The 13,617-nt window shown below is 37.2% G+C and overlaps 1 protein-coding gene across 1 annotated transcript; it reads right to left on the bottom strand.

The window, feature by feature from the left end:
- Positions 1 to 8,669: 8,669 nt before the first annotated feature.
- Positions 8,670 to 12,573, bottom strand: LOC149833707 (GRIP/coiled-coil protein). Its single transcript, XM_090009201.1, has 6 exons — positions 12,481 to 12,573; positions 12,270 to 12,401; positions 11,624 to 11,827; positions 11,013 to 11,180; positions 10,674 to 10,886; positions 8,670 to 8,789 (listed from the first exon to the last, which is right to left on the bottom strand). The coding sequence occupies exons 1-6, from the start codon at positions 12,571 to 12,573 to the stop codon at positions 8,670 to 8,672; spliced, it is 930 nt and encodes a 309-aa protein (XP_089865327.1).
- Positions 12,574 to 13,617: the final 1,044 nt, after the last annotated feature.

Below are 13,617 nucleotides of genomic sequence, written 5' to 3'. Positions count from 1 at the left end.
GGATGTTTGGTTTGAGGGTTGCACACTTGACGTCTTCGCAGAGGCATTGTAAATGCAGAAAATCCATTGTGAATTTGTTGAATGTGTGATGAGCCCGATCAAGTTGCCACACACTTGATCTTCAGCTCAAATCCAACTCAATTGTCATGATACTAATTGAAATTAGCCTAAGGAGATATGCAAATATCCCCGATTAAGGGATCTGAATGCCCTAAGGCACCAAAGAGAGAAACTCTCTTCCCAAAAGACCGAAGTCTCCCAATTCTATTCAAGATTAAAAAAAACATCCAATTCAAATGACAATAGCGCCTATTTATAGGTTAAACAAAACCATAAACCAGTTAAGTAAAACCACCAGTTGTTTCCTCAACTGCCTCAAGTGGTCCATGTGCCCTCAGGCTCCCATGCATTGAATCTGGCATGCTGTAGTGGCGCCTAAGGCTCCCATGCACTGGACTTGGCCGACTAAGGTGGCAATTCTATTTTACGCACTGCCCAAGCTGTTAGACTTTGTTGACTCAAGTGTTGCAGTGGCAAGGTGTTGACGCTCCTGTGCGTCACATTTGTGTTGACTGAGTGCTGAGCTAGCAAGCTGCGTTGATTGAACCACCCATTGATTGAGTCTTGCCGCATTAGTGCTCATGCTCACACTTATCTTTTGCAGACATATAAGACTGGAAACAACATCCGTTGGTTGTTGTGTCATTTGGCAAGTTCGTTTCATTGTGGGTCACAACAAATTCCCACTGAGGTCGCGGATGTAGAACCCACACCTAGATGAGCTAGGTGTGCTTGAACCCACAACCAGGGTCAAACCTGGTATATTTCAGAAGTATTAACACTCAGGGAATATCCCTTGGTATAGGGGCATTTCGAACAGGAATTTAAAAAAAAACATCATGCGGAACGGTTTAGCATATTTGAAAAAAGATGAGAGAAGTGGTTAGTTCTATCCAATGTAGGTTGGAAGTTGGTGGAGGGAACTTCCTAGAGGTTGTGAGAAACCTCCATAACACTCCCTTTATCTCTATCAATTTTCAAAGAAAGAGGAGTAAGAGAGAGAGAGATTAAGGGGATCGAGTGAGAGGTTGTTTGATCGCGTCAATCACACAAGATAGAGAGGGTGACAACTATGGGGTTATCGTCATTTTCATACGAAGGAGAGAGAGGGTGAGAGACATTGTGTGGCACCCTCTGTCTTAGTCACCTGTGTCACCCACCGAGATAGAGAGAGTGACAGACAAAGGGTGAGGCTCTCTATCTGAGCCGCTGGCAACCAGGTGGTTGTCGTGTCGTGTCGTGAAGAAGAGAGGGTGGCACCCTCTGTTCCTAGCCATCGACAACCACCCTGGTTGTCAACATCCTTAATTGTAGGAGAGAGAGAGAGAGAGAGGACTGGCGAGAGATAGAGAGTGGCACCCTCTGTCTCAGCCGCCAGCAACTAAGGGGTTGCTGGCATTGCCACCATGAGAAAAAGAAGCGAGACAAAGTGGGGCGTCTCTCTCTCAGTCGACGACAACCAGGTGATTGGCGCCATTGCTCAGCAGAGAGAGAGAGAGGGTGGCCCTCTGTTTGAGTGATTTTTACAAACCCCTGACCGACTCAGTCTAGGTTTGAACCAGACCGAGTCAACCAGACCAACTCGGCATGAGTGAGAACCGAGACTGAGTTTGGTTGGTTTGAAACCATACCAACTTAGTTTGGGTGCCACCCAGACCGAGTTTGGTCAGAAGATTGAAAAAAAATGAGACAAAGATGTCTCAGTTTCTGTCATGAACCAAACCTAGACCAGGCCGGGTTTGGGTTCATATTCAGTATTTTGTGATAGAGATAGAGAATGGATCTCTGTCTCATATCCAGTTTGTACCAAACTGGATCTGGATTTAGTTTGCTTTTAAGTAAGAAAGAAAAACAGAAACAGAATCTTGCTGGGTTAGGTTCAATGAATCCAGAAAGAAGTGAGTGAGAAAGAGAGTATGAGAGAGAATGAGTGGGGCCCACTTGGGTCACGTTCCTTAGGCCCCCTTTTCCATTAGGTCTCATTAGGCCCCCTTTTCCATTAGGTCTCATTAGGCCCCTTCAAAAATCATAGTTTTTAGTATTTTTTCTTACATCTAACATTATAGATATGATCTATTGGATCGTGAAAATATGACTTGTATATAGGTTTTTTCGATGATCCAAAATCAATGGTTATGAAGGTATCAGTTTTTCCCGAGACGAAAACATGATCCAAGAGTCGATTCCTACTAAATAGAGCATGCTAAACACATCTAATGGTTTAGATTTGTCATAAAACACTTAAAACATATGGGGCAGAACAAAAAATGGAGCCTAGTATGTTCAATTCATATATATATATATATTATAGAGGCATGAGCCTAGGGCCAACCAAACCTAGACTTAGTTAGTCAAGTCTGGACTGAACTCAGACCGAGCCCAGTTCTGACTCAAACTGAGTCAAGACAATAAAAAGACCAAATTACCATTGTAGCATGTAGTCTGACATATAGTTGGCAAAACGGTCATAACCTCTCACTCTGAACTCGGAATCGGGATGTAGAGAGAAATCTGTCTATCTTGTTTTCATGACCAAACACAACATGAAAAATGAGGTATGACAGACCATCTTTAGGAGGGGTAGTTTGATAATTTTATAAAATGTAGGAAATGTTAGTTTGATAATTAAGTGAGTCTTTGTGTAATATACAAACTCTACTACTACTACTACTACTACTGCAAGAGTCTCATCTACAGGTTGCGAGTTCAATTTTTACATTCGAGGTAAGGGATAGTATGGTCATTTTATAGTTAAAAATAATGTATTTTTTTACCTGTATGATATACTTTACATGAAATTATATATGCTTGAGAATGTAGTAATTATTTCACATATGATATAATTGTATTTTAGAAGTGATTTTTATGCATGCTTGATAGATAGAATGAATGCATGTAAGTTAGCTACAATGACAAGAATGATTTCATGTATCCAAGAGTTTTTAATATAATATGCATGTTTAGAATGATATATTTTAGACAAAAATATATATACTAAGATTATACTAAGATTGAGAACATAGAGCTACATGTATGAGAACATGTTTGACTATTTGAGTTAATTTACTTGAGTCCCTTCTTTCAGTTATATATATGGTAATTTGAGTTATCTTTGCATGTGAGACTTAACCCCATAAATTTCAAAAGAGCGATGGGTGAAAAGGGCTAACCGCCATAAGCATGGGTCACCAATGGTTTATTGATATGGAGATACTACATCGATGTAGAGATATTATATCTTCTGCATGCTTAGATTTTTATGAATATCATAATCCTAGGAAGGCCGTGAGAAACTTAATTGAGATATAGAGAAAATGAACTTGAGGTAGTTCATGTGGGAAAGCAAGAGTTGCATAATGTATCCTAGGGATTATGTTTCAAACAATGATTTGGGACTCTAGGCAAACTAGGATGTAGCATGAACTACGAACATTGGAGTAGGTATACCTCCACAAAAACTAACTTCAAGCTAGCTATCAGAAGGTCTTTTCATTGCAATGCCTCGTGATCCACAATCTGGGATCACACCAAAGTGTGGTTCATAGTTTGGCCAATACCGTAGAATTGTGATATCTACACGGGTTACTATACGCATAGTAGGCTATTACCTGTATAACCAATTTATTATAGTAGTTAGTATAGAGTGAATGTTAGCTTATGAGTTTTGATAAGGTTAATGAGGATTTAAAAGAAACAAACTTTTGTGTTTTGTGATAAAAACTAAACTAAGATTAAAGGCTTAGAGGCCACCAGAGTTTAAATTGCTTGTAATTATTCTTTACTGAGTAGTAGACTCACTCCCTTATAATTACAATTGTAGGTTCCAAGAGATCTATCAGAGGCAGGTTGACGTAGCTACTTCTGTTTCTTGTCTTGTATTATTGAACATTTTTATAAGTTGGTCCTATTTATGTTATAAATGATGTAGCCTGTGAGGGCTTTTGATTATGATATTATGCGATAATGATGTTTTAATTTGAAAAAAAATTTATGTCATGGCTATGTTGTGTTTACTTTGTACTCTTTCCTCTGAAAAGTAATACCTACGAAATCAGACTCGAGATGTCTCAAATTAGGGTGTTATAGTGGATGTCTTTAACTAGTGGGTTTCATAAGGGCTTGGGTGTCAGTGACCTCACTCAAGATTTACCTTGCAGGGGATAGGCCTATTAAGGGCATGTTTAGAAGCGACAAAGATATAAAAAAAAGTGATGCAAAATTAAAAATCTGTACATATTTTTTGACCCTTCCAAATGAGAGGGACATTTTTCGCTAAGAGAGTTTTTCTAAAAGGTACACCTTTTGATAGAAAATATTTCTCCATATGAGGGGTGGAGAAATGTTTCCTACCAAAAGAAAATTTATTTTTACACTCCCCACCACCCATCTCACCACCGCCACCACCACTCACCATCTCACCGTCACCACCACCATCACCATTACCCTCTTCCTCCTCTGTGTCATTTTTTCGCACCCACTATGTTTTTCTCATGCTACACAAAAAAACAACTCATATAAAAAGTCTCCTAGGCAAAACTTTCTTTTCCTATGAGAGTTTTCTTTCTTCCAAACATAATGACAAAGGCATAGGAAAATTGATACTAAATAAAAAATTCGTAGGAATTTTCCAACCCTTTCCAACGAGAGAGACTTTTTCGTTGAGAGGTTTTTTCTAAAAAGTACACTTTTTGATAGAAAATGCTACTCCAGAGGAAGGTGACAGAATGTTTTCTATCAAGAGAAAATTTATTTTTACACTCCCCACCATCCATCTCACAACCACCACCCACAATCTCACTACCACCACCCACCACCATCACCACCACCCATCTCACCTCCAACAAGCACATTTGGCAACCCAACACCCAATCCCAACCTCTCTCCTCTTCCTTGTTGCCTTTTATCTCTCTCCCACTTTCCTCTCCCTTATGACCTGCATCTTCGGCGATGGCACAACCTCCATCCGACTGAGAGGCGTAGAAGACCTTGCCGGTACCCTTAGCTACACCTTTCGATGCCAGACGATTATCGCTTGGGAAGTTGTTGCTGCTGCACTTGCACAAGAAAGAGGACGGGGATTTGCTGCTCCCCTCCCTCTCCCTTTGGGCTCCCCTCGTTGACCTTCCTCCTCTTCATCTTGCAGGAATATGGATAAGAATTAAGCCCATAACCGACCCAAAATATGGATGATGGGTTTGTGGATGAAGGGACGGTGTAAGAAAAAGAGTGAAAAAATATGAAAGAGGTGGTCCTTTCTCTCTCATTTTTTCACATTTTCTCACTCTTTTTCTCATGCTACACAAACAAGCGAAAATTTTTCTTTTACAAACAAGCAAAAAATTTTCTTTTAAAAAATTCTCAAAGGCAAAACTTTCTTTTCCTATGAGAGTTTTTCTTGCTTTCAAACATGCCCCAAGTGACTTGGTTCTCGATGAGGGTTTCTTGTTAAGTAGTGCATTCAACAAGAATCTTTTTCCTCCCTTTTTCTTTTGCTTACTTCTCTTTTGATAGTCAAGATGGGACTGTGGGATTTTGAGAGACTTCACCATCAAGAATGTGACCGAAGCTCAGGCAAGTACCCTCCTTATAATATAACTATAATAGGCTAAGCAAGTGTGAGGTTGTGAGGTTTGTGTGTTTGGATTTGCCCACTTTATTGAATGGTTGTTGGCTGTCCAATAACACAAACACAACATTTTTGTTTCATCTTGTTGTGACGACTTGAATTTTGGATCCGTTTCGATTCATGATCCAATCTGATTTTTTTTATATCATACAATGGAAAATTCAATGAGATTTTTGGTGTTCACGAAGAGGTTGGGTTGTAATTTTCTCTTATATATATATATAGCCACTTTCTTTGGAGCTGGGTATGAAAACTTTTTGGTATATTGGGGATTAAGGTTTTAAGAGCTGTGTGTCTGGCCATTATATTTCTTCATATCTTGCTAGTGGATTTTTTGCTCCACCTAAGTGCTAAACTAGGTAAATCTCATGTCTCTTTTTATTTTCTTCTTCTCATGTAGTTTGCTTCATATTTGTTCGTGGTTGGCACATACTAGTCCAAATCTTGTGTTATTTAAACTAAAAAAAATGACCATAGTGTACGGCAAAAATGACATGTTTCCTGAAATGCCTTGAAATCTGTCAGTTGGCTAAAATTGCAAATATTATTATTTTTAGGATCATTTTAATCTTTGTACATATCGTTTTTGGTGTGAATTTCCTCTATTTGCGAATTTCTTTCGTCTCCACCAGAAATGCCTTATCGGCACATATTTTATACGAATTTAGTAATTTTTTATGCGAGGTAATTCAACCATTTGCGAGGTTTCTTGATTCGAGTTTAAAAAAAAATACAGTTTTTTATGTGCATTTCTGAATTTTTTATGCGAAGTAACTCAGGTATTTATGATATTTATTAGGTTTTTTGGTTCGAGTTTAAAAGAAATTTTGCAGATTTTTTATGCGAAGTAACTCGGATATTTGCGATGTTTGAAGGTTCGAGTTTAAAAGAAAGTTCGCTCACACTTATTTTATGTGAATTTCGTAAATGTTTTATGCAAGGTAACTTAGCTATTTGCATGGTTTGGAGGTTCGAGTTTAAAAGAAAATTCTCTCACACGTATTTTATGAAAATTTTGTAAATTGTTTATGCGAGGTAACTAAACTATTTGTGAGGTTTCTCGATTCAAGTTAAAAAAAATATATAGTTTTTTTATGCACATTTTTGAATTTTTTACGTGAAGTAACTCAAATATTTGTGATATTTGCTATTTTCTCAGTTCGAGTTTAAAAAAAAATGCAGATTTTTTATGCGAAGTAACTTAGATATTTTTGTGATGTTTGAAGGTTTGAGTTTAAAAGAAAGTTCAACTCACACTTATTTTATGTGAATTTCGTAAATATTTTATGCGAGGTAACTTAGCTATTTGCGGGGTTTGGATGTTCGAGTTTAAAAGAAAGTTTCCTTACACTTATTTTATGCGAATTTTGTAAATTTTTTATGTGAGGTAACTTAAGTATTTGCGAGGTTTGTTGATTCGAGTTAAAAAAAGTCACACATTTTTTATGTGACATTATTATATTTTTTATGCAAGGTAACTTAAAAAAAGAAACCCAGGCCATTTTTCCTTTTGACAAGAAAGAATGCGTTATAAACTCTTTCCTACAAACCTCATAAATCCTTGAGTTACCTCGCATAAAAAAATTATGAAATCCGCATAAAATAAGTGCAAGTGAACTTTTTTTTAAACTCAAACCTCCAAACATCGCAAATACTTGAGTTAGTTCGCATAATTTTTTTTTAAATTCGTATAAAAATTTGTGATTTTTTTTTTAAAACTCGAACCGAGAAGCATAGCAAATATCACAAATACCTGAGTTACTTCATATAAAAAATTTCTAAATTCGCATAAAATATCTGTAAAATTTCTTTTAAACTAGAACCGAGAAATATAACAAATATAGCAAATAACTTAGTTACTTTGTATAAAAAATTCAGAAATACACATAAAAAAACTGCAAAATTTCTTTTAAACTCGAACAGAGAAACTTCACAAGTAGTTAAGGCATTTCCAATGGAGACGGAAGAAATTTGCATATGGAGGAAATTCACACTGAAAATGGTCATAAAAATAACAGTATTTACGATTTTGGATAGCAGACGGATTTGAAAAGTTTCAAGGCATTTTAGGAAACGTGCCATTTTTGCCATACACTACAGTCATTTCATTTAAACTAAGTTATGCATATAAAACTGCATATGAAAAGGCAGAAGCCAAATCATTTTCTAAGAGGCTATCCATCCTGAAATACTATCGTTCATTCATCCAGAGATAATCAACTAGAATGTAGCATTTTCCATTACATTTTTTTTATTTGCTAAATTGATGGCCTACAATACTGAATAACAGCATGATGCACCTTTTCTTCATACATGAAATAAAAAATGTTAAAATGGCCATTAAAGCTCTGTTTAGGTGCTTTGTGTTGAGATGGAAACACCATTTCCTTGTGTTTCCAAAATGTGGCATTGAGGATGGAGTTGCCAAAAACATCCTCTTGTGAATGATGTTGAAATGTAGTGTTTGGAGCTGCCAACTCTCTTTCCCATGCAGTATTCTGACAACACCACCACGCCTAAACAGCATAGAGCATGAGAGCAATGGGTGAAGGAAAACCATAACACACCTAGGATTTAGTGCTCCCCAAGCAGAGACTAAAAGGCATATATGATGGGCCTAGTATAACATCAATCATCTTCACAACATTCAGAACATAATATAAAGATTAATGAATAAATATCACTATATTCCTTTTCCTGCTCCTTCCAAGTGCGGGATAACCCAAGGGGTTGTGTGGGTCTTTCTTCTACCACCTCAGGGGTATGGTCAAAAGGGTTCATAACTATTCTTACTACAGGATGCTTACAAAGTGTTTGGTAAAGGCAACCAATAGATTGAGGAAATGTCTCATTATACAGTAACAGCCAGCAAAATTCCTGATTCATTTTGCAGGTTTCCAGGACAGCAAGGCTGCACTGCCTAGTTTAATTAGTGAATTCAGGTGCAACTGATTTCTAAGCAAAAAATATTCCTCAGCTCCCTTCAATGATCAAGAGTTGGCCTCCTCATGTATGCCATCACACCAAGCCTAGCAACGAGTGCATCATCCATGGCAACTGTGTTGTATGCGGTAGCCCAAGGATCCTTTAGTGCAAATTCTAACTATGACCACAATAACCAAACTAGTCTAGATACAGACTCAAGTACTCAACCCTACCCAATATCATCAATGAAAGTTAATTCAGATCATAGTCACAGATATTGGTGATATTTTCAGAATATCACGATATTATTGCTGTAAATTCAGCGAACTATCAATATAGGCAAAATAGCATGAAAATTTGAAAATATCTTGATATTATCACGAGAATATCGTGATATTATCAATTAGTTTTGCTGCTTTTATTTTATTTTTTACATTTTAAATATATTTTTCTTCTTTTACATTTTTAACTTATTTCTTTTATTATTTATGCATTTTTTGTCTAAACATGATATTTTCCCAATTATTTTTGTTGCTTTTTATATTTTTTAAGCCCCATGATTTTCCTGAGATTTATCACCAAACCTATGATATTATCAATTAGTTTTGCTGTTTTTATTTTATTTTTTACATTTTAAATATATTTTTCTTCTTTTACATTTTTGACTTATTTCTTTTATATTTATGCATTTTTTGTCTAAACATGATATTTTCCCAATTATTTTTGTTGTTTTTTATATTTTTTAAGCCCCATGATTTTCCTGAGATTTATCACCAAACCTATGATATCATGAGAAATAGCCGATACCGATATTTGTAACCATGATTCAGATTACATGATGAAAAACATTGGGTCATCGATGAAATCTCGGGATGAGCTGGATGTGAACCAGCATAAAGCATGCTGCAAGTGCCATTTTGTCATGCCCCACATATTCATAATGCACATGAAAACAATGTGGAAATGTGCATGAATTGAAGTTGATTCATAAAAAAGAAGAAAATAAGCAGATGAAACAGTAGAGAGAATGCTGCTTATAAGCTGGCCAACCTAAACCACCAGATTTCCCTGTTTCAGTTCCTTCAGGTGCCTGTCATTTGGTTACATCACTGAAAGAAGTTAGAAAGGAGATAATAAATCCACAATGAAGCCCATTGTAACTTCTTGTTTAAATGGAAGCAGACCAAATAAAATGCACTAGCCACAATGAAGCCATTGTAACTTCTTGTTTGAATGGAAGCAGCATAAAGCATGCTGCAAGTGCCATTTTGTCATGCCCCACATATTCATAATGCACATGAAAACAATGTGGAAATGTGCATGAATTGAAGTTGATTCATAAAAAAGAAGAAAATAAGCAGTTGAAACAGTAGAGAGAATGCTTATAAGCTGGCCAACCTAAACCACCAGATTTCCCTGTTTCAGTTCCTTCAGGTGCCTGTCATTTGGTTACATCACTGAAAGAAGTTAGAAAGGAGATAATAAATCCACAATGAAGCCATTGTAACTTCTTGTTTAAATGGAAGCAGACCAAATAAAATGCACTAGCCACAATGAAGCCATTGTAACTTCTTGTTTGAATGGAAGCAGACCAAATAAAATGCACTAGCACTGTATTTGCTCCAACCATGGTAACATTTAGATTAGCCATAGCATTGATTGTGTCTTCCCTTCTCATTCAAACAGAATGAATGAATGAATATCAAGAAGAATAGGCAAAAGAATCATGCTAGTAGAGCTTTCAAGTTGTACAGATCTTTCATGCCACTAAATTAAAATAGAGTCCCTATAAAAATCTCTGAGAACACATTGCACACCACAAACAAAGTGTATGCACACTGTGTTTCAAAATATTATTGATGCTATTATATTGGAAGTCACATACCTATTGAGTGCGATTAAAAAAGTATTATTATTGCCAAAATTAGCAGCAGAATCATCACAGCATTGTGATGATCTTTCATTCAAACTATTGACACCCTTCACAGTCCTCATTAACATTGTACATAAACCCAATATTATTGCTTCTAGGGGTTCGCGGAGGCGTTTCATGGTCGAGTACATCCCCTGCATCATCATCTTCTTCAGGAGATGAGAAATCCAAGCTCGTGCCGCCATGAATCGTTAACTGATCAGATGATGAAGAAAAATCCTGCATTGTCAACTGATGATACTCAACGAGCTGGTGAAGACATTGGTTCTCTCTCGTAAGGTTCGCATTCTCATTAGCCAACCTTGATTTCTCTGCCAAAAGTGCCTCTAATTGCAGCCTCACCTACAAGATCAAGAAAAGGTATGAGATCTGAAGTGCAAGTACTCGGCGCCGTGAATCAAGAAATTTGGGTAACAGAGGAGAATATGAAGTTTGCAAAACTAATCTGCAATGTGTGCTTAGCTCTACCAGATCATCTTCTTCAGGTCTCGGGCTATCTTTAGCCATCTCATCGCGAAGCCTTCTGTTCCCTTCTTCAAGAAGGCTGCACCTTTCTTGCATGAACATTAGCTCTGCTTTAATTGATTGCAGTTCTCGTGCAAGTGAAGCTGCTTTTGTTGCCATTGCAGATGCGAGCTTTAAAAGATACAATGAAAATTAAGTTGGTTCATCACATCTGGTGGAATCATGGTCACGGATATCGCCAATATTTTTGAAAATAGCACGAGATTAAAAGTCAGCCCTTCTTTTTCTGGATATTTTCACTATTTTCAAAATATAGCCAGAAGGCCTAGAACAGTTCTCAAGATTTTTCAAAAAATATATTTTTAGTATATTTTAAGTATCTATTTTTTATTTTTTATTTCTTTATACTTTATTTAAAACCTATTTTTTATATTCTATCAAATTTAAAATGTCCAATTTTTTCTCGATTTTTTTCCAAGGAAAACAACTTTTTGAAAAAAAAAAGCTCTCGAAAAAATCCTCACTGGAACAATATTGGTGACTATGGGTGGAACCAAAGATGGGATAGGTGAGAAAGAGAGAGGATGGAAGTGGGGGTGGTTGCAGAGACTAACATTTTGGGCCTTTTTCATGTTCCTGATCTTCCCTTCGCTGGATTGAGGAAGTGTAGGACTTGGTTTTCCCTTGACTGAAAGGTTGACACAATTAGATACGTCGTCTTCTCCTGTTCTTCGATGTCCATTCTCTTTCTCCGAGCTTGTAGGATCTCTGTTGTTGAATACCTCTGTCAATCTGGGCTTGGATAGGTCCATTGCTCCCTGTTTGAAACAGAGCAGGCACATAAGGTCCATTGCGCTCCCTGCTTAAAACCCAGCATTCTCTTTGTAAAGTGGCAAATGGATGATGATGAATGTAGTAATGAATTAACGACAATAAGAATGGTTCAATTGTCCGATTCTGTAAGTTGGCTGAATCAGCCCCTTCAGTGAATTGATTTTGGGCCAATTCCATAGGAATCAGCCGATTTCGGCCGATTCGCAACAATTCTGACAACATTGATCGGCTATGCTTCGATTTAATAGAATTTCATCAGTTTTAAGCACTAAAAACATCATGTAAGAATTTCATCAGTTTTAAGCACTAAAAACATCATGTAAGAAGGCATCAGCAAAAACGCAATATGCATGATCTTAATTAAAAAAAGTCAGTGAGGGAGGATAGAAGAGGCATTAGAGGAAGGGAAAAGGAAAAAGCCAATACTTGTAAAGCAGAATCAAGACAGTTGGTGAGCTGAGAAAGGGAAGAGGCAACCGAATCCAATCCTCTGAGCAAAAGCAACGAGTCATCCTCTTTCCTTGGCTTCTTGCATTTTTCAGCTTCTCCATTGTCGATCTGGAAACGAAGACTTCATTATCATGGGTGTTTTTTCTTATGAAAACAATGACATTGATTGAGATGAAAATTAAATCACCTTTTGTTCGTGGTGAGAGAGATCTTCATCGAAGAAGGATCGCTTTTTTGTGCATTCATCATTCCTTTTCTCCTCTAGAAGATAATCCGTCATGGTTCTGAGTTTATTCCACAACAGTTCTTCGGAAAAGGTGCTGGATAGAGGTGAACAACTCATGGAGTTCTTGTGATCCTGCTACTGGAAGATGAATTAAGAATCCACAATGAGAGGCGCAGAACTGACAAAAACAGAAAAGATGCACAATGTAGACTTGTATGGATTTCATTCCATCAGAAAAAAACAAAGAACAGACACACACACATGCACCAACAAATCGATCCTAAAGTTAAGGAGTCTAGTTAAGGAGAAAATTAAAAGACCAAATTGTAAATTGCAGTATGCTTAAGAGAGGCTCCATCAAGTTTTAAATTGTATGCTTGCCACCAACAAATCGATCCTTTTCTCTCGCGAACAATAGAGAGAAAGAGAGAAATCTTCAACCATGGATGGTCACAAGACCGAACCATGCAACTCTTCTTCTTTGTCATATTTTCTGTTCTCTTTATCATATTCAAGTTTGTCTATGGTATCGGATGCGTATGTGTGTGGACTACAGGCATGCGTCTCTGTTTGTAGGAGTGACGATTCAATAAAAATGTTGGTTTCAAAAAAGAAAAGAAATAAATTGCAGAGTATAGAACTAGTATACAATGGGTGGATGTGGTTAACCTGGGCTATCCATCAACAATATTGCAGACTTTTTGAAATTTAAAACAAAATTTAGATGGGGCAGTCACCAGCTCAAAATGTGTATTTGATGTGTAGAAGTCCATAAATCAAAGCCAGATTCCAAGGCTAGATTGGAGGAACCCCAGAGTGCTTCAGAGCTTGATCTGTAATAACCAGTAATGATGCAGATGACATAACCAGTATGATCAGAAACTGGTGCACCACCTTCACTAATCCTCCCCTGTTTTCTGGTCAGTGTTATGCTGCCAATCGTGTGGATCTCAGGGCTGGACTGCCCAGAGAATCTGAAGGTGTGGTTCGCTGACACTGTTGCTTACACTCAAGATATGCTTCTCTCTAAAACAGAGCACCCAAGGTTCAGGTCATGGTCAACAGAGTAAGAAATGCGCAAAACATGAAGCAATAGCG

The sequence above is a fragment of the Nuphar pumila genome, chromosome 6 (genome assembly GCF_984573655.1).
Source record: "Nuphar pumila chromosome 6, dmNupPumi1.hap1.1, whole genome shotgun sequence".
Classification (NCBI taxonomy): domain Eukaryota; kingdom Viridiplantae; phylum Streptophyta; class Magnoliopsida; order Nymphaeales; family Nymphaeaceae; genus Nuphar; species Nuphar pumila.
The sequence above is the reverse complement of the archived record's forward strand: the minus strand, read 5'-3'. Positions and strand labels throughout refer to the sequence as shown.